Source organism: Protopterus annectens, chromosome 2.part1 (assembly GCF_019279795.1).
Source record: "Protopterus annectens isolate FY-2018-M chromosome 2.part1, PAN1.0, whole genome shotgun sequence".
Taxonomy (NCBI): Eukaryota; Metazoa; Chordata; order Ceratodontiformes; family Protopteridae; genus Protopterus; species Protopterus annectens.
In genome coordinates, this window is record NC_056729.1 from 1,722,902,697 (window position 1) to 1,722,925,044 (window position 22,348).

Here is a 22,348-nt window from a genome sequence, read left to right on the forward strand (position 1 = left end):
AGGAGAAAGCTCTGGGGAGGAGGAGGCTGATGGAGCCAACAAGACATTCTTCCAGACCATCAGCCTCTGACCTGAAGGCAGCCTACCCAAGGCATATGTTGGAGCCACACTGTCCAATGCCAAGGCTCTGAGGGACAGAGACGGCTCTGACAACTTCGAAATAGACTCGACAGCTCTGATCCAAGACACTATGGCTCAGAGTCATCTGGCTCAAACATACTCTAACAGTGCACTTGCAGAATGTATCAGAGCCAAAGATACAGCAGTCTTTGGCTCCGATAGACGGTCCCCAAAGACTTGGAGCCAAGGGCTTCGATACCAAGGTCGGATCAGAGAAGAAGCCAAGATGGGTGGAGTAGCACTGGTACAGGCTTCAGGAACCAAAGGAGTAGGAGTCAAGAAAACTCCCATCTGAATCTGTGCAGAGAAAAACCTCATTCTATCCACATCTGCTTCTGCCTGGGTCCTGGAAGAACAGAGGCCACTGAAGGGGACCTACAATGACAGAGTCTCAAAAAAAAAAAAAAAAAAAAAAAAAAAAGTAAAGAAGTGAAGGCAGCCTGGAAGGGACAGGGTCCGAGGGAGTGATTTCCCATCCAAAAGTGTTAGATCCGATGAAACAGACAGGGGCATCGGAGGCAGACAGACCACTTTGATATTTTATGGGCTGGCTCTGTGGTAGGATCAGAAGACAAGATTGGAAGATACAGAAGGATCAAACAGCCGCTTCCTGGTCCCCTTTTTGTCTTAATTGGACATTCGAGGTCCAGATAAAGATTCAGAGAAGGTCGTAGGCAGACCTTTCAGTACAAGTTAGTTCTTACAGTCTACCAAGGCCCACGAGTTAAAAACTTTACAAAAGTCGCACAATACTTTAAAAAGAGCATGGCCTAAGCAGTACTCACAAATCATGTGCATCAGAAAGATGGATCTTATGCCCATAATCCCTACACTTTTTAAAACCTGTAAGGCTTTTCAGCCATCCTGAGAAAATATAGCACTAAAAATAAAGTAACTTTCTTTGAAAATCAGAAGAAAGGGTAAGAAAAAAGTGACCAACTATGGTAATTCGAGAGGTTACAGCAAGGGTATCTTAAAAATGAAAAAGGAATTGCCAGCAATGGTAAGCTAAAATTACACTAAGTGTACGATAAGGGAGATTTAATATATGAGGTATACTGATAAAAAGGCAAGGATATACAACTCACAAAAAACACACTAACGCTTGAGAGCTAGCAACAACCACATCTGTACACAAAGGCAGCAAATGAGATCAGAGATACGGTAGGGGACTTTATCCAAGAGCTGTATAAAAAAAAAAAAAAAAAGTGTCAGATCAGAAGGGTGGCTCCTAACCCAATTGTTGAGGAATGAATGAAAACTGACATCAGATTATTTGATATGAAAGACTGGAGTTTCATATTTGTCCTGGTAAATTTTGAACTTTCTCGATGTATTACTGAATGAACTATTGCCCAAGGCAGGTGCCTCTGGGGTGTTCCTACTATCTGTACACACAGATCAGATATGGTGAATAAATGTAATACACATACACACATGTAGGTGCGAGTGTGTGTATATTCTAGAGGTCTCCATTTGACTTTATACAGCAAGATGAAAACTTTAGTGGCGCTTAACCTGACCTGCTGTGGGCAATGCCACTAAATGCACAGAATGTCAAAATACACACACATTGTTAGAAATGTATTACCAAACTGGGCTAACAGTTTACTGGCATGTCAGGTGACTGAAAACAATGTCTTTGTGCATAAAATGTACAAAGTGCAAGTCTACAAAAGTGGTATTAAGCTTCCCACAAAAGACACCGTATTAACATCCCAGGATGCGTTTTACACTAACTTCAGAACAAACTGGCTCCCCACTTAAGCATCAGGCTATGTGCCCACTGAATGGCGCACAGCAACAGTTATCCCACTCCACAAAGGGGGAGCCACCACTGATCCCGGGAACTATCGACCCATTAGCCTGACGAGCCTGGTCTGCAAGGCCATGGAACGTAGCATCATGGAACTCAAAGATATTGGTAACCTCCAAACTCTGGATCCCACCCAGTTTGGGTTTGTGAAAGGCAGATCATGCCTCCTGAACCTGATCGACTTCTTTGAGGCAGTCACCAAAGCCTTAGATGAGGGAAAGGTGGTTCACACAGCATATCTTGAACTCGCCAAGGCTTGACACCATCCCCCATTCGGGAATTATAGCTAAACTCACAAAACTAGGTATAAATCTCTACTTCACAAGATGGGTTGCCAACTGGCTCACTGACAGAACCCACACTGTAAAAGTTGCAGACTCCAAATCTGACCTCAAAGCAGTGACAAGTGGAATGCCACAGGGTTCCATCCTGGTACCTCTCCTGTTTGGTATCTACTTCTCTGAAGTACAGGCTAACACAGAAGGCCTCTGGCTAAGTTTGCAGATGACTGCAAACTAGGAGCCACAGTCCTGTCCCCAAATGATGTGGACATTCTACAGAAGGGGCTCGCTGAGACAGATGCCTGGTGTCAGAGCCATGGCCTCAAGCTCAATGCCAAGAAGTGCAGTGTCATCCACTTTGGCAAAAACTCTGTACCCATGAACTACCACATAGGCAGCAATCTACTTAACACAGAATGTGTGATAAGAGACCTTGGGACCCAGGTAGACAGTAGTCTCTCCTTTGATAGTCACATCGCCACAGTAGTCAGGAAGCCCTTCTGCATGGCACACCTCATCATAAAAGGGTTCTCATCCAGGGAAAAAAAAAAAAAAAAAGGAGGTCATTGTTCCCCTATACTCTACACTCTTTAGACCCATTATAGAGTACAATGCCCCTTTTGGAATGTACCTCACAAGACATCTGCAGCAGCTGGAAAGGCCACAGAAGTACCTCACAAAGAGGATTACTGGCCTCAAACAAATGCCCTACACTGACCACCTCAAAAAACTCCAGCTTTACTCCGTAGCATATCGCTTACTCTGAGGTGATCTGTGCCTAACATATAAAGCTATGTCAAACCCAGAGCTGTTGGACATGCTACACCTAAAGAAATCCCAATCCCTCCAAGCTACACGCTCTAGGGAGCTAAACCTTGTCACCACAACAAACAGGACATTCTGGAGGGATAGATTCCTGTCCCAGAGACTTCCCATATTCTGGAACAGGCTAGCCATCTATGTCAAGTAAAGTTCTTCATTAGCACTCCAAGAAAAATCTTGATGAGTGGATGGGAAATAGGAAATACACCCAGGGGATCACTTTTGTGTCTCTGCTCGACAGTGACACAGGAAAATAACTTTCTTGGGTGGCATAAGCCAGGGAACCTTGTTGGCTAGGCTTACGTAGGCCCTTGGGCCGATAGCCTAGTACCTACCCTATGAACCTATTAAGTCCACCTTTATTGGACTGTATTCCTAGTAACAAACAGAGTATAAAAAGCATACTTAATGTACAAAATCAACGAGCATTTGCTAACTCATACTGGTGAGATGCATTTTGCACTAAGGTACATTGTGATGTAACTGTGCCTATCCTAAATAAATGCTGGTCATGCAAAATGTACAATTGCACCACTCAGTATCACACTGTCTTTCATGCAGGGGTCATGGAAAGAAGTAATGCGTATACAGAAAGTGCTGTAACTGAAACATCTTCCCATTCGTTTTCTTTCCTTCTACAATACAAACAATGTGTGAATCAGGTGCGTATACAGAAAGTGCTGTAACTGAAACATCTTGCCATTCGTTTTCTTTCCTTCTACAATACAAACAATGTGTGAATCAGGTGCGTATACAGAAAGTGCTGTGAAACATCTTCCCATTCGTTTTCTTTCCTTCTACAATACAAACAATGTGTGAATCAGGTTATATGCTGGCAAGCAATGGGCATAAGGAAAGACCCTGCAACACTGGGGTGCACATACACACACCAAAGGTTAATTCAGCACTGCTGTTCACTTGGAAGCATTTCTACACAATTTGTTAGGAAACCACTTACCCCCAGTGTTGCTGTTCCACACCGCTTGGTTCCCTGGTTCATTCCTAGTGTGGGTGCTGACGGCAACTATTAATTCTGCGAAACGGTAACAAAGAATCCACTCTATTCCTGTAAATTGTAATGCTGATCCCAATGTGAAGAATAGTTGGACTTCCCAATGGATGATGCACACACCACACACGGATTAAACAGCTTTAGTACTTCTTGTGTCCAAGTCAGTCAGATCACTTGTTAAAGCTTGAAAGGTAAGAAACATGCCATTGCTTATACAAATGATCCTGTAATTTAAATTGTGCAGTATTCTCTGAAAATCAAGTAGAAGAAAATGGGCAAATGTACAGAGTAAAACCAGCGGCACTGTTCCCTTTCAAAAACAGAGTCCTTGAGTGTGTGTGGGGGGGGACAGGACAGCTACAACATATTAGTAAAGTTAGAGGTTTACAGATGAGCAGCCATACAGGTGGGTTTGTCACTTATGCGCAGGTCATCATTAAAAAGGAGAGACTCACATGGTTCACCTTTTAGACATGAAGACTTGATGATGTGCCAGGAGCAGGGCACAATACCTACAGGTAGAGTCACAAAACTTAATGGGTGGTACTGTACTGAACACAGTCAACCTGTAGTGTCAGGTACAGCAGCTCAGTATAACACACACACACATAGACACACTGCAAGAGACTTCTCTGTGGACTTGTGTCAAAAAGCAGTCATTTCAACAGCTCAGGCCATCTACAACAGGAAACAGGAGACAGAAGTCGTGTCATTTTGAAGCCTGCAGTTTTAAGTTAATTCCATGTCATAATACTTGAAAGAATGCAGTTAGGTGCTGCAACAAGTTTCCTTACTGTCATCAACAAATACCATTCTGCAACCTGAAACAAAAGGTGCATTCGTGGCAGCCTGCAGGGTGTACAGCTACATCTCTGAAGACTACAGTCGAAAGACCTCAGATGACAAGCATTTCTGTTGTACCAATCAGGATGCACTTTGTGCGTGCACACACATGGGAATTTTTCATCTACACCAGAAAAACTTAAGCCACTGTAACTTAACACCTGCTTTGTGATATCACTCCCTACTGAACAAAACTACGTACAGCACCACCTAGCACTTCCCCATCCACCAGACACACAAACATCTAGCCAAGAGAAAGAAGATAACTACTAAATCTGTCACAGACAAGCAAGACATGACTTTTTCCTCTTTCTATTCAGAAACAGTTCGGAGCCTGGTCACAATGACTATACTTTAAATTTATTGCTCCAAGCACTTTGAAACCTCTACACCCAGCTAGCAGTACCATGGCCGTAGCAAAGAGTACAATGAATGTTTCGGATCGAGAGTTGGGTGGCGGGTAAGCAGGGCCAGGCAGTAGAATTCGATAAGTAATCTAATAGCACTACAGAAAGGTTAGCCTCAAGTTAATACTGAAAGCATTCTGCTAGTATCACACTAAAGTAAGAGTGATGTACACTGCATAATGCTAAAGTAGTTTGCAAACATATGATTTTAGTCACTGAAATTTCTGAGTATGTAAAACCTGTGAACAAACAGAAAACATTAGGCTATGACTGCAGCTGTATGCACGATGAACATCCTGTGAACAAACAGAAAACATTAGGAAGTCTGTTTTATTAACTGTGGCTCAAATCACATTGCCTGCTAAATAAAGAATATTCAACTTCAAATATTTTTCACTTCTGCTTATTAACAAAATTCTCTCCAAAGCATATTTTATCTTTAACACCGCTTTATCACGGTATTCTTCACTCATGATGTGTGCGCCTTATGGACTGGTTAAGTCCACTAATTTATGTTAATTCCTCATGTCTGATTATTATTAACCACTTAAACAAAAAAGAAACAAGTTGAGTGCTAGCTGAGGATGGTGCTCTGGCAAGTTGGATGTCAGGCTGGGGGATGGGACAGACTTAGTGTACACCACCCTAGGGGCCTGAAGGGGTGGAGCACACCATAATTTTCTAAGTCCAGCCAGTCATCGCTTGAGCTAGGCACACAGGGGTGGGAGACAGGCCAGCAAAAAATCCCAGACCCGGCAGACGACAGTAGGACTCCCTATGCTTGGCCCACATCTTCACAGAGGTAAAGTATAAACCCGTAACTCAAGCTGTCAGACAGAAGGTGGATAGGCTTAATGGGCTGGGAGGAATAACTTCAGGAAAAGACAGGTGTCTGAAAGAAAAAAAAAAAGTCTCCCCAGTCAGTATGATATCACCTCAGGCCTCACTAAAAGTCAGGCCATTTGCCTAGTGGGACTAACCCTGTCAACAGTTATGTTACTACAACTCTGTTACAAAACACAATGGCACCACAAGCCCTTTTTGATTTTCCTTCGGCAGATCCCAACAATACTAAACAGTTGCATAGCATTTTACATTTCTGGAAAAGGCGACAGGATTAATCTTACACTCTTGCACTAGCATAGAAGGGTCAACACTGATTTTAGTTCTAATTGTACTGAAAATCTAACACACAAAAGCAAAGAATGCTTTGGGGGAGTTAAACATGCATACATCTAACATTTCTGGGAAGGGCTGGTGCTACAAGGCCAGTGAAGTCTCCTACCCAATTTCACAAGCACAGAGGGGGCAACCAGAAAGGAGCAAGACATAGTGGCACAGAAATAACTAGCTATTCACTTATTTGTATTTTCTTTCCTCACAGATATCAAAATATGAAAATGATGTGATGGACAAGGATGACCGAGGGTCATGAAAACATGAAAATCAGTAAGCTCATTTTTGTCAGATTGTTATACCGTGCCATGTTATAGAGATGCACAATGAACAGACAGCAAAGGATACAAAGTTCTGATCTCTCCAACAACCCACTGCACATCACTTCAGTACAACCTGGGCAACAAAAAGAAATGCAGTTAACCTCTAATGGGCAGAGAATGGAAACGGACAATATCACAGCCCGTTAAAAATGCTTACTATCTCAACAGGTGGCTTGCACCACACCAGTGTTACTCTCGGTAGAGTATTTGCTCTTATAGTTCACATGTTTGAATACATTTATACTTTACACACATCAGGGTGCAGCTCTTCTACAAAAGCATGTGTAAAAACACATTTTATGAATAAAGCTGATCTACATCAAATTCATTCCCTTCAACACTATTTACTCAAGGGAAGCAGTGGTGTTTGTGTTCCCTGACAGAACAGGATTAACAAGGAAGACACATGAAGGGTCAGAGTCAAGAATTATAGTGGGAAACAGGATTAATAAGGAAGACACATGAAGGGTCAGAGTCAAGAATTATGGTGGGAAAGCTCCTTTCTGGCAAGCTCCATTTGAACACAGAAACCAGGCAGGGATTTGCACTTTCCCCTTTATTTGCTTTACATTTAGAACTGCTGGTAAAGAAAATATATTTCAGGGATAAAAGGTACTAAAAAATACATAGCTTTATTTGCAGATATTTTGTACCTCAAATCCAGGAAACATTTCAGTGTTCTAGGCATTTAATATAAAAAAACTTTTTCGACTTTTCCCGGTTAGGGGTCGCCACAGCAGAAATCCGGTCTGCTAATGATTGGCAGTAGAGTTTTACGTGCCGGCTTGCTGGGCCTAACGCACAACCTTCAGAGAAGGAATGCCCATTCACGCATGTCGACACACAGAAGACGCTCTGAAAATCGAACGTGCAACGTCTAACTGAGGCGACAACGCTACCACAGCACCATTTAATATATTTTCTTTTATTTTGTATCCTGAAATACATTTAAAACTAAGGATATAGCAGTAAACTATGTACCCACACATGAACTGGTTCAGGGATTACCCATTTTCTGAAAAAGCTCTGACAAAAACAAAAAAAAAAATTGACAGAAGGTGCTAAGAAAGGATCTAACCCTTTTGATAAGGCCCAAGTAGAAAAATATTTTCCACTTGCTTTGATGTATCTTTTTTGGAGATTGTGTCGAAGACAGAAATAATGTAGACAACCAAAGACAGCCCGTCATCTCTGGTTAGTGCTAGAATTAAAGGAACCATTAAGTCAACTATACAGCTTCTAAACCTAGGAGAGGCAATCCAGACGGGCAACTCAAAATTTTAAGTTATGTACTTAGTATAACTTGGCATCTATGTTGTCCATTTTCATTTTTCCTCACTACTGGGTCTAGGATCCAACCGTTTGATCCAATACGGCCGCTTTTCAACATACTTCAGATCCAAGCCTTAAGCTCCTACCCATAATCCCCTAGAAATAAGTCCTCAGATCACATTTGCTGCCTTCTATATGCATACATCTGTATGAAACTGCCATCACCTAGTAATAAACAAACCATCAAAGAGGTTTAATATCCTGAGAAGGCTCAAATCAAGAACCTGTGGATTCTGAAAAATATCCAGGAATAAATGCAGGTGGATGGATGGGGGGTGGGGGGGGGGGCAGGGAATTAGGAAGAATGGAAACTGACAACAGAGATGCCTAGTTATGGTAAGTGCATAACTTACAAATCTGATGTTGTCCTTTTCATTCTTCCTCACTACTGGGTCCGAGTCCCCAGCTACATAGTTCTTGTGTGGCCTTCATAAATGGATATGACAAACCACTTTTGAATCAGAAACAGCTCTGCTTCTGGAGATGATGTCTAGTATGTATAGTAGACCAAGTGGCTGCCACATAAATATTGTCAGTAGAAGATCTGGAGGAAAAGGCAGCTGAAGTTGACATGGACCTGATGCATTGGCTTTAGATGGACAACGCAGACAGACCTTTGGCACGGTAAATCAATGAAATGCAGTCAGTAATCCATTTAGCCAAGTAACCTTCAACACTGCTAGTACTAGATGACTGGTAGAAAAAGACAAAAAGCTGATCAGACCTACGCTGCTTTGTTCAGTGAAGATAAAAATGCAACTGTCAATGCACATCTACAGTAGACTCCCTCCTATCTGGCCTCTCTAACTAGCCTCCTTTAACTGGCCATCAAATTTCTGCCATAGCCCTAGCAAAAGACAGAACACTTCCACCTGCATTACCTTTTTTGTGCTAAATGACAGACATTTGAGTTTTAGACTTCATATTCATTAGAAAAATGCATACTAACAAATCTTGTTATTCTAGCTGATTTATAACCTCCAAGTGCTATTTCGTATACACTTTCCGGATTAACCAGCCATTTGTTTATCCAGCCTAAGGTCTGGTCCCAGTGAGAATGGATGAGGGAGTCTACTATAAAGGTGTAGCATATACTCACCTTTGTTCGAAAAGTTAGGAAAAAACACTGGGAGTTGAACAGACTGGTTAAGGTTCAACTCAGTGGCAACCTTGGGCATGGAGGAATTAGTTCAAAAAGCTGCTCTGTCCTTGTGGTGACACCTGCAATTCCAAAATACTTTGCTGAAGAAACCGCTGCAAGCAAAACAGTTTTACAGGAAAGATATTTTAAACCACAGGCACTTGCTGACTTAAAAAGGTTTCTGGGTTAATCCCTGAAGGACTACCATGAGGTCCCTTAGTGGAGAAGGTTCTTTGACTGGAGGTCAGAGAAGGAAATCTCCCTTCAAGAAAGCTTTGCATAGTTTAGTAGAAGGCAAGGAAAATTATTGGCTTGCTGAATGAAAATTAGATACCATCACTGGAAGTTAATGGTAGAAAAAAACTAGCTCCTTGATTAAACAGGAAACCAAGGAAAAGTAAAATGACTGGGACTGAAGCTGAAAAAGGGGGGGGGGGTCAATGCTTCATTTACAAGCCCATATAGAAAAGCTTTCCCCCTTATTCTTGTACAGTTTTAGTGGAAGACTTCTAAGAATCCCAAACTATTTACTGCACTGGGGAAGAGAGTCTGGACTGCATCACTGGAATTGTAGAAATCATGCAGTTTTGAGGGCATGTAGATTGGGTTGCTGGAGTTCTGATGGGCGAGACAGAAGAGCCTGAAAGGGATCCAGAATCCATGGAAGATACTGGAGATGAGATCATAGAAAGGGGAGCCACACCTGTCGAAGCCAAAAAGGGGCAATGAGGATGACTGAGCTTCTCGACCTACTCGCTTTCTGAAGAAATCTTGGCATCAGAGGAAGAAAAGCATGAAGGAGACCCGGGGGCCAATTGTGGACTACTGCATCCTTCTGTGACTCCCCCTGAGGGGGGGGATCAGAGAAAAATACTTGGCATACTTGAGGGAGGGGCAAAAAAGGACGCAGCAAGACTGGCCCCAGTGGTTGAAGATCCTGCTTGCTACTGACTAGTTGAGGGACCACTCGTGAGGCATTAGAACAGACCTGCCGAGTCCGTGTGCCAATACATTGTTTTTCCTGTGGTATGTACATTGCAACTAGAAAGTTGTTCATAGGTTCATACTAGGCTAACTGCCCTTTAAGGCCATTTGAAGCCTAGCCAGTTACCCCATGTGAGAATCAAACCCTGCACTTTGTGTCTTTAAAGTAAACACCTTAACCATTATGTCATCCTCCCACCCTAAAAGACCTTTCCGTGACTAATTGCCCTTGCAAGCAATTTTAAGCCTAGCCAATTATCCCTTGGGAGACTCAAACCCTGCACCTTGTGTTTGTAAGGCAAACACCTTAACCATTAGGCCACCCTCCCTACCCTTAGTCTGAAGAGACTGCCCATTCCCAGACCCTCATGGCCTCCCTGCGTAACGGGTAAGAAGAAGTTGCTCCTTGTTTGTTAATCCAGACAAATGACGTACCTGCGTATGTACAACAATGTTCTCTAGAGGACGTCATCCTGAAAGGCTTGCAATAACAGAAGGACTGCTCTCATCTCTAGGGCGTTTATATGCAACTTGGTCTTTAACTGGGACCATGCGCCTTGAACAAATTCCCATTGAAATGCTCCACCTCACCCCAGCTGAGAAGCATCTGTGGTCACTGTGGCTGTTGACAGGGGAAGAGGCTTGCCCAAGCACAGGTCTTGGTATAGAATCCACCACCATGATGTTTGCAGATTGGCATGACTTCTATAGGCATAGAAAAAGGATGATTGAGGACTGCCCAATGAACTAATGTCCACTGGAGTATCTGCATGAAAAACCTACGCAGGGGGGCAATTATAGCCACAGACATGGATCCCAGTCACTGCAATACCAGTCTTACAGGAGGATGACAGCATGTCCCATATCTGATTTCAAGCAGAGAATTCTGCATGTCGGAAGATAGGGACAACTAGACACCTTGCACACAGTAGCTTATGAATTACAGGTTTTGCACCGGAGTTATCTTTGGCCAAGTTTATGGAAATTACTAAAAAGTTTGAGATGTTCATTAGATAATCTCGGTCTTGAAATCGATAATGCCTGGTTGGGGCAGTAAGCAGCCAATCGTCTAGGTATGGAAATAAATGGAATCCTCAGAGTCTCAAGTGAACTGCACCCACTGCCATGCATGGGTGAACACTCAGGAGGATATGGTGAGACCAAAGATCAGTGCCCTGAACTGATGGTGCCTGGCTTCCAGGCAGAAGCATAGAAATTTCCTGGAGCGCCTGTGTATTATATGGTAGTACGTGTCCTGGAAATCTATGGAGCATATTCAGTCGTCCTTGCACAGAAGCTGCAGAATGGACTGTACTGTAACCATTTGTAACTTGGACTTCTTCACATATTGATTCAGTTTGCCTAGAGCCAGGATTGGTTGGAGGTCCCTGGTTTTCTTTGGCACAAAAAAGCGGGATTAACTTCCGAATCCTGTTTGATTGGGACCATTTGGATGCCTTTTTTTGTAGCGCCTTCTGGATTTTCTAAGGCTTCTGACTCCCTCTGACTAGGTGGAATGTCAGACAGTTTCTGCGTTTAGTCTTGGAGGAAGGTGAAAAATGCAATAGCCTCTGGATATAATGGAAGTCAGCCAATTGTTTTGTGTAATACTTGTCCAGGCTTCTGGGTACAGCAAAAACATCTCCACTGCCTCCAGAGAACAGCAGATGGGCAAGCACTTAAGGAAAGCTGATAGGGTCCTTTTGGGAAAGGAAACCCTAAACCCCTGATTCTGCAGACCCCCCTTTGCTTCTAGGGTGACACCTGCCATTGAAACTTCCTCCTCTGCCTCTGAAGAGGAATCACATTAGGAGTCCTGGAAAGATGCCAAAATGTTGCAGAACAAAATTTTCTTACCACCTCGGTAGTTCCTGAAGATATGCTGCAGGGTAGACCGATTTGAATCCAATGGCAGACAGGGTCTTTCCCTCCTGCTCATTGTGGGTAAGCATTTCCTTAACTGATGGTCCACAAAAGGGAGGAACCATCAAAAGTGGCGTTAAAGGCCATCTTAAAGGGTTCAGCGAAATCAGAGCCTTATCCAGGCATGCCGCCGTATGGCTATACCTGAACTGGCTGCTTGAGAGGTGCCTTCTGCTGCATGGTAAATTAATGTCATCGATGAGTTAACTACAGATGCTAGAGTGGCCAGCTACAGAGAAATTTTAAGGTCCTAAGCTGACAGACTCTGCGAGAGAATGGGAGCTCGTTGATCAAATCTCTTTGCAAATGGGTGAAATGAGCCATAAAATTAAACTAACTCTGTGCAAAAGTAGCTGAGGAGTAGACACCGTTCCCAAACCTGTCCATCGCCCTGGACTCCTGTTTGGGGGATGGACAGCAGAGTTCTGCTATGCTAGCTCCTTCTTTGCAGCTGCCATGGCAACCACACCATAGATGGCAATTCTCTTACTCCAGAATTGGTGGTTGGTGGACGGAGATATGATTTTATCCACACATTTTGGAATTGGCTCAGTATGGCTCCTTCAATTCCCAGCAGGAGACAAGATCGATAACCTCATCCATGGGCTTTGAGATCAGAGAGGCATGTCGTCTGATCCTAATCAGTCGATAAGCTCATCTATTGGGGGGGGGGGTCACCCCAGATTTAGATGGGCCAAGCACAGAAAGAGTCTCCCCAGGGGACAGATTTTGGGTAGACCATCCACCTTTTTGCCTAAGGATTTCCATGATATGCCTGAAGGAGACAGTCAGGTGGACATTAAGGAAAGGGAAGAATCTCTCCCAAGTCTGTGTCCTCTGTAAGGGACTCCATGGGGGAGTCTATGTGCCGCCTTTTGCACACCCTCTTTTGAAGAGCCTCCTCAGTGGGATAGCCCAGGGAGATATCAGAAGAGGGGAATCCAGTGTTGGACGAACATGGAGACCTTCTGGAACTGGCTGACCCAATGGAATAGGAATGATGTGCTCAGCACTCAAAACAGATGGAGGATGGGTAGTAAAACTCAAGATAGAAGACTATTCTCTGGCTAGAGAAAAAACCCTTTCTACAACCTGGAAGGCTGAATGATCCAGAGAAACCTCTCTTCCCTCCTCGGAGTCAAAGCTGCCAAGGAGAGGAAGTTGGTGCTAGTCCCAGATCCTTGGCACCTGGACAGAATCATACCCAAGCTGTCTAGAGCTAAAGCACCCAAGTGGAAGGAACTACCCAAACAAATTGGAGCCAAACCCTACTGCTTGGACCTGGCACAGACCTCTCTAATCGGACTCGTTCTGATCCAAAGACAACTGAACCGAGCTGGTCAAGGTGACTGTCAGATCGAAAGTTCAGGAAGTTTTAGGATCGGACGACATGCCTCTCGGGGATCTCAAATCCTTGGGCTCCGAAACCAATCGACAGATCAGAGAAGGAGAAAATTGTTGACTGGAGAGGTCACAAATCTGGGAGGGGACAGAGCTGGAATAACCCCCATCTGAATTTGGAGCCTAGGAAACTTCTGCATCATCCTGTCCATGTCAAGTTCGGAGAAGCTCTTGCAAGACCTAAATGAAGTGGAGGAGGATGTTCTTGAGGGCTTGGTCAGTGTCTGGAGAATCTTCATTGATAGGGTCTGAGACACTGCCTGTAATGTCAGTTCTGGTGCATCATCTCTAGCTCTCAGATCGGAGACCTTAAGATCCAACGTTGGTACAGACTGCATGGGAGAATTGGCACTTTGAGCAAAGACCATCAGATCCAAAGAAAGTAGGATCAGAGACAAGTTGGATCCAAAAGTCTTCTGTTTCAAGGACAGCTCCGAGGAGGAGCAAGACATGTGGTGTCTCTTCTCTGGCTCGGAGACTACCTGTTTAGTGGGGGTTTAAGCCCCAGCAGGCAATAAACCTTTAAGAATCAACTTGTTCCTTCGATCCAAGAGAGTTCTCAGATTAAAGGTATTGTGCACTGTGCAAAGGATGTCCAGATGGGCAGCTCCCAAACAGTATAAACATTTTTCATGGGCATCAGAATTGGGATCTTATGCCCAAGTGCACTTTTTGAAGCCAGGCTTTTCTGGGTTCTCAGATACCAAGTTAAACACACACACACCTTGAAGCTATTAAAACAAAAAAAAAGTGCCAGCTGAGAAAACAAAACAAACTTAGGTCCCTGACACTGACAAAAGGCTAAGACTGGGGTATAACCAAAAATGAGAAGCTATGTACCTACCATAACGTTCCATGTTAGTTGCCTTCTCGCCTTCTTTCTTGCTGGATGGGTTCGGAGCTGACCTTCGGCTCAGACTCGGCCTATACTAAAGCTCGAGAGCTATTTATACCAGCTCGAGGCTACCCTATATCCCATAATGCTAGGCGCTAACTACCAAGATCTCGTTTGATAGCTGAAAACCATAGCAGTTTAGCTCTCCAACAAAAGGAGGAGAGGAACCTCGCTAGAAAGTCACCTAGACCTATAGCTACCAGAAGGGATAGCCTAGGGGTCAAGCTGAGGCAAGAAGAAGATCCCCAAGGATCCTTTAGGTCTGTCCAGGCTAGGGGGATGGGGGGTGGGACGGAAGAAAGAAGGCGAGAAGAAGACAACTAACATGGAACGTTATGGTAGGTACATAACTTCTCAATGTTAAGTTGTCAATCTCTCCTTCATTCTTGCTGGATGGGACTGCGTCCCTAGCACCTTCACCCTGGGTGGCTCATCGGAACAGACTCTTGAGAACGGTGGAACCAAAATTAGCCCAGCTTCTGGAGGCCATGTCTAATTTGTAATGAGAGATAAAGGTATGAGGAGAGGCCCAAGTGGCTGCCGCACAAATGGAATCTATTGGTAATCTAGCCTGAAAAGTATTGAGGTGGCTAAAGCTCTGGTTGAGTGAGCCCTGGGCCTTGACGGTAGCTTTTGGCATCTGAGCTGATAGATGAAAGTGATCACAGATGCCAGCCATCTAGAAAGGGTTACTTTGGAAACTGGAAGGCCTTTCTTACCTGCTGCATAAGAAAGGAAGAGCTGCTCAGATTTCCTAGTTTGTTTGGTTCTATCCAAATAGTAACGGAGTTGACGATGAACGTCCAGAAATTAGAAGTTATGTACTCACCATAACGTTCCATCTGAGTAGGTAGCTTCATTTGTCTGCAACCTGCGGGTCTTGGATCCGATATCGGATCCGAGCCGGCAACTTGTTTCAAGCTAATGGATCCGAGCTCCTAGCTCCTCCCTTCACCCATAATGCCCTGCTAACCCTCCATGACCTCAGATCGAGTTTGCCCCTCAATATTTACCCAAAAAAATGGGTATCCAACTACCAATAGATCTGAAGAAGGCCAGGGGGAAGGAGGGGGGGATGGTTGCAGACAAATGAAGCTACCTACTCAGATGGAATGTTATGGTGAGTACATCACTTCTAAATCATAAGTAGGGAGTTCATTTGTCAGCAACCTGTGGGACAGAGTCCCCAGCTACCTGCACCTTGGGTGGCCATCATGGAAGGATATTGCGAAGCACCGCAGAGTCAAAGGATGCTCTCCCTCTAGAAATCACGTCCAGTTTGTAGTGGTTAATAAAGGTACGAGATGAAGCCCAAGTGGCTGCTGAACAAATATCATCCAATGGGACTCTAGACTTGAAGGCCGCAGAATTAGAAATGGAGCAGGTGGAATGAGCACGAACTCCTTCTGGTGCGGGTCTCCCAGAGACTTGATATGCCAATAGGATACATTGAGAAATCCAGCGTGATAAAGATACTTTTGAAATTGCTTTCCCCAAATTAAATTTGGCAAAGGAAATGAACAGCTGGTCAGATTGCCTATGGCCAGCTGTTCTAGGAGTATAAAAACGAAGCTGCCTATGAACATCTAATGAATGCAGCTTGTACTCTCCCTTATTCTGATATTTAGGGAAGAAAACCGGTAAATTTATGGATTGATTTAGGTTTGTTTCTGATGCTATCTTGGGGAGAAAAGAGGGACTGATCTTGAGGTACACTCTGTCTGGGTGAAAGATCAAATAAGGAGGCTTCAGAGAGAGCTTGAAGCTCCGAAACTCTCTTTGCTGAAGTGATGGCTACAAGGAATGCTGTTTTCCAAGACAGGAATTTGAGATCTACTGAAGCAGCGGGTTCAAAAGGTGGAACAGTCGGGGCTTGAAGAACTAATGCAAGATCCCATGGTGGCACGGCTTCCTTTATAGGGGGTCTAAGTAAGAAGGTGCCCTTGAGAAAGGTTTCACACAACTTGGACGACATCAAAGGCCCTGTATCATGTCCCACATGGTAATGTGATATGGCTGCCAATTGCACTTGAACTAGCGCCTTCCTGAAAGAGTTCGGTTAGGAAGTCTAATATAGACGGAAGAGGAGCCGTAAAGGGATCTAGATCATGATGCTCCGTCCAGATGGAAAAACGTTTCCATTTACTGCGGTACACTTTCCTGGTGGAAGGCTTATGCGCTGCCACAAGGATGGCTTTGACTGGTGAAGAGATACCGGGAGTCCTAACTAGGAGTGGAACTGGAGCAACCAAGTTGTTAGTTTGAGATTGCCCAGGTTTGGGGTCGGTAAGTTCGACGGATGAGAGATGAGATCCGGAGTGGGATCTAGAATCCAAGGAGGATTCACAAGGTGAGACCACAGGTAAGGGAACCAAATTTGTCGAGGCCAGAATGAGGCAATGAGGATCATCCTGCTCCCCAACCGTGAGGCTTTCTGTAGGAGTTGCAGCATCAGGGGTAGCAGAGGATAGGCATAAAGTAGACCGGGTGGCCAAGCATGCACCAGAGTGTCTCTTGGAGTTTCCCCTGGAGGGGGGATTAGAGCGAAGAAATTGTCGCATTTGGTGTTTGATGGTGACTCAAAAAGATCGCAGCAGGGTTGCCCCCATTTTGTGAATATCTGCTTCGCTACTAGTGGATTGAGAGACCACTCGTACGGGGTAAGAAGGGTGCGACTGAGCTTGTCCGCTAGGATGTTGGTCTGTCCCGGAATGTGCGTTGCAATGAGAAAGCGGTTGGTGGAGATCGCTCATTCCCATACTCTCATGGCTTCGCGGCATAGGGGGTAAGATCTGGTTCCCCCCTGTTTGTTGATGTACCAGACAACAGACATGTTGCCCGAATGAATCGCAATCGTTCCTATGGGGAGGAGATCCTTAAGTGCTTGCAACGCGAACAGCACCGCTCTCATCTCCAGAACACTGATATGCAGGGAGGTCTCTGTTGTTCCACGTGCCTTGGACTGTCCTGCCTGAATAATGCCCCCCCCATCAGAGGCAGGAGGCGTCCGTGGTCACCGTGGCGAGAGGGGGACAGGTGCAGAAGGGGCGGCCCGTATGGAGGTCCGAGGCTTGGAGCCACCATAATAGAGCCCTCCTGCAAACCTTGCTGATAGCAATGGGGTGGTGAAGAGGAAGGGATAGAAAGGACCATTGCACTAGAAGTGTTCATTGCAGTACCAGCATGTTCAGACGGGCGCATGGAAGAAGCGTAATCGCTGCCGCCATGGAGCCTAGTGCCCTCAAGACCAATTCCACTGGAGAAGTCTCCGATTGGAGGATGGCCCGCACATGGAGTTACAAATTCTGGATTCTCTCGGAGGTTAGGAAGGCTCGCAGCTCTCTGGTGTTTATTCTGGCACCTATGAATTCTATGACTTGTGTTGGGGCCAGAAGAGATTTGTCGACATTGATGGTAATGCCTAATTGTGGAGCTAGGCGGAGAAATAAGTCTCTGGCTGAGCAAAGTAGATGCCTTGTTGAGGCGGTCAGGAGCCAGTTGTCCAGGTACGGAAAGACCTGTATTCCCTGGAGTCTCAGGTGGGCCGCAATCACTGCTAACACCTTGGTGAACACCCTGGGGGCTGTGGTGAGGCCAAAGGGAAGGACCCTGAACTGATAGTGACTGGCTCCCAGCCGAAAGTGGAGGAACATCCTGGATCGTCTGTCCATTAGAATGTGGTTGTACGCATCCTTGAGGTCTATACAGCACATCCAATGGTTTTCCCTTAAAAGGGGAAGAATAGATTGAAGAGTGATCATTCGGAATTTTTCCTTGGTTACTGACAGGTTCAAGCGGGAAAGGTCTAGAATCAGTCTCAAGTCGCCCATCTTTTTTGGCACCAAAAAGAACCTGGAGTAGAACCCTAATCCGAGCTGGTCTTGGGGGACAGGCTGGATGGCTCTTTCTTAGCAGCTGCTGAATTTCTGCAGCTGCGGCCTCCCTCTGATCGGGTGGTACATCGGGGAGGTTTTTGAGTTTGGGAACAAGGAGTAATGGTATTTTGTACCCTCTGGATATAATGCGAAGCACCCAGCGGTCTGTAGTGATGGACTCCCATGCCACTAGGTGCTCCGAGAAGCGCCCCCCCCCCCCAACTGCCTCCAGAGTGGAGCAGCCGGGCAACCCTTCAGGGCTGCTGCGCGGGCCGCTCAGAGAAAGGTTCTCTGGACCCAAAGTTTCTCAGAGCCCCTCTGCCCCTGGGGCGGCGTCCTCCCTGTCCTCTGCCACGGTAGGACTGGTTGTCCAGAGCGGGTTGGGAATGTTGTGATTTCCGGAACCACATCTTCTGACCCTTTTGGTTCTTCGAGAAGGACCGCTGGGGAGCAGAGAAGCGGACTCAGACGGCAGACGTCTTCCTGTCCTTTTCGCTCTGGACAAGTGTCGCGCGAACAGTTTTGCCAAACAGGGCAGAACCATCGAAGGGGGCGTTCGCAAAGGACACTTTAAAAGGCTCCGCAAAGTCAAAATGATGGAGCCAGGCCTGACGTCTCATGACTAGGCCTGCTCCGCTAGCCCTAGCGGCTCCCTCTGTGGCGTGGGACAATAGCCGCATAGAGGTATTAGAAATTGATCTCAGAGTGGCCATTCGGGTGGAGTACAATTGCTTGTCATCCGCCAACATGGACTCGGGGGGGGGGGGGGGCAGCTTATTCTTTGATAAGATCCCGCTGCATCCTGAGGACATGTGCCATATAGTTCAGAGACCTTACCGAGAAGGTCGCTGAACTAAAAACTCGCTTCCCTAAGCGGTCCATCGAGCGGGACTCCTTGTTCGGTGGATGGACTGAGGGGCTCTCCTGAGCCAATTCCCTCTTTGTGGCTGCCGCCGTCAACATGGCATCTACGGGGGGCCCATACTCCAGTGTGATCGGTCTGAGGGGGAACTAATTATTTTGTCCGGGCGTTTTGGTATTGGCTCCACGGTGTCTGGATCCTTCCACGCCCTGGTGGTGATTAGGTCCACCAGGGGGTCGGCCGGAGGGGACACCCATGAGGTAGACGGGCCTGCTTTGGATGCCTCCAGAAACACGGACTCGGAGGAAGACTTGGGGGCTAACCACCCACCTCTGATCCTCAGCATCTCCATGATGTCTCCAAAGGAGACATCCTCAGGGGGCGATCTTGGGGAGCCTTCCCCTTCTTCCAAGTCAGTGTCCTCGGTTAAGGACTCAGGGGAGTCCACGTGCCTCCTTTTGCACTTATGCTTGTGGGGCACTTCCTCGGGGGGGGGGGGGCTGTCCGAGGAGGCCTCGCCAGCAACATCTTGTTCCAATGGAACCATCTGTGACATTGAAGCAGGCTGTCCCTTTGGCCGGGTGATGGAAGCCTGGCCCAGCAGAGAGGGAGCGCAGGGATGAGCCGAAACAAGGACTGGGGGTCCGGATGCTCTCAACAGAGCCCTCTCCACAACATCGAAGGCAGAGGGAGAACCACTCTTGGATCCGAAAGTTGGCTCCCACTCGGATCCGATGAAGGGATCAGAACCGGCGCAGAGACCATCGGATCCGAAGGACCAGTGCGCTCCGACCTGGATGGAGCCGAAGGCACACTGAATCCCTCGGATTCAAAGCTCGGGCCATGGCTCCGAGAGGTCGGATCAGACAGGCTCGAAGGCAGGGTCGGATCAGAAGTACAGAGTACCGTTGGCACCGACCCACCCCCGGCTCCAATGCTGCTCGGCTCCGAACGCTCCGAACCCGGATAGCGGGTCGGAGAAGGAGCAATAGGGTGGAAAAAAAAGGTGTCGAGCTCCCCCCCCCCGAAGGGGGGGGGGGCAAGAGCACTCCCATCTGCAGCTGGGCCTGGATGAATCTTCGCATCATCCGGTCCAAGTCTGCATCAGATAAACTAAAGGTAGATCTCGAAGAGGTCACCGAGGCAGGCCTGGAATGCCACCTCGATGACCTCGATGGAGATCGGGCCTCCTCCTCCTCTGGCCCCGGGGAGAAACAAGGAGATCGGAGCCGAGGAGGAGGAGACCTAGCAGTGGAGGGAGAAGCCCGCTTAGCTGGCGGGGCCAAAACGGAGGTCTCGGCCCACCGCTTATGGTGCTTATCCCTCCGTTTCTCCCTCCTGGCCTCCCTGTCCTCCGAAACTTTAGCGGGAGTTTGAGTCCCGGACGGAGGAAGGGAGGCAGGAATGGCAGCAACCACAGGCTGTGGTGGAGCCATGGGAGCAGCGGAGGCCAGAGCTGAGTCCGGGGGTAAAAGTCCAGCCAAGACCAGCTTCGACCTCCGCTCTTTCAGTGCCCTGGGGTTGATCGCTGCACAAATGGTACAGCCTGAGGAGAGGTGCTCAACCCCAAGGCACCGAACGCACCGAGTGTGGCCATCAGCCGGGGAGAGCTTATGGCCACACTCGGTACATTTCGAGAAAATGGCCTTTGGGGCCTCAGCCATACTTAAAAGTAAAAGGTAGAACTACACAAACACACAGGCCCCAAAAACACAACACACACTCACTAACGACCAAACGAAGGGAGGGAACTAATTAAAGAAAAATATTTTTATACTAAAGGGTACCTAACACTTACAAACGTTAAAATTTGAAAGAAAAAAGGAAAGTTTGACAGAAGATATGAACTTATCTGACAATTCACTTGCTGAGCTCAAGGGGATCCAGCTATCCACAAGCGCGGCAAACTAGATCTGAGGTCATGGAGGGTTAGCAGGGCATTATGGGTGAAGGGAGGAGCTAGGAGCTCGGATCCATTAACTTGAAACAAGTTGCCAGCTCGGATCCGATATCGGATCCAAGACCCACAGGTTGCTGACAAATGAACTCCCTACTTCAGATGTGCAGTTTTTGTTCCGCTCTGTTGGAGTAGTTGGGGAAGAAAACTGGAAGATAAATAGTCTGGTTTAGGTTCGCTTCAGAAGAAACCTTAGGTAAAAAGGACGGATTAGTCCTGAGGGACACACTGTCTTTATGGAAAACTAGATAAGGTGGACGAATGCAAAGGGCCTGAAGCTCTGACACTCTTCTCGCAAATGTTATGGCGACCAGAAAGAGTTTTCCAAGATAGCAATTTCAGGGAGCAGGAAGCCGCAGGTTCAAAGGGGGGAAGAATCAAGGAGGTTAGAACCAAATTTAAGTCCCACTGCGGTGGGGGGTCCCTGATTGGGGGCTTAAGCAAAAAGATACCTTTGAGAAAGGTTTTACAAAGCTTATGGGACATGATACTGGAGTCCGAAAAGCCTGCATGAAAGTTTGAAATAGCCGCTAACTGTACTCTGATGGCGGAGGAAGAAGACCCCGAGTGAAACAATTCAGCTAGGAAGTCTAGGACTGATTGGATAGGGGCAGTAAAAGGATCTATATTTCTGGCTCCTGCCCAGTAGAAAAAACGCTTCCACTTGCTGGCGTAAATCCTCCTGGTGGATGACTTTTGGGAAACTATAAGTATGTCACGCACAGAATGAGAAATAAGGGGAAGCCTGGCTAGGGTTGGAATAGGAGCAACCAAGCTGTGAGGTTGAGAGATTGCAGGGAGTGGTGCAGCTGTCCCGACTGATGGGTCAAAAGATCTGGCACTGGGTCCAGATGCCAGGGCTGCCCCAAGAGGTAACGATGCAGGAACGGGAACCATATCTGACGAGGCCAGTAAGAAGCAATGAGGATCATGGTGGCTCTCATGGAGGTAGATTTCTGAATCAATTGAGTGATTAATGGAAAGGGGGGAAAAAGGCATACAGAAGTCCCCGGGGCCAATCGTGGACTACAGCGTCTCTGGGGCGGGGTGGCCGGGAAGAGGGGAGAGTGTGAAGAAGTCGTGGCACATGCTGTTTTGAGGTGTTGCAAAAAGGTGGCAGCAAGGTCGACCCCATTTCTGAAAAATTTTTTCCACTATAGTTTGATTGAGAGACCACT

General features: G+C 46.5%; 1 protein-coding gene across 4 annotated transcripts in view; it reads right to left on the reverse strand.

The window, feature by feature from the left end:
- ECE1 (endothelin converting enzyme 1) overlaps positions 1-22,348 on the reverse strand; it is a 4,237,764-nt gene that overhangs the window by 3,914,537 nt on the left and 300,879 nt on the right. Inside the window, exon 1 of one of the 4 annotated variants that reach the window (XM_044063169.1) lies at positions 3,998-4,898. The exons of the other annotated variants lie outside the window; for them this stretch is intronic. Within the exon in view, the coding sequence (XP_043919104.1) occupies positions 3,998-4,039 (42 nt within the window). The 5' untranslated portion in view covers positions 4,040-4,898. Of the gene's footprint in view, positions 1-3,997; positions 4,899-22,348 lie in introns of those variants that run through there. 4 annotated transcript variants of the gene reach the window in all.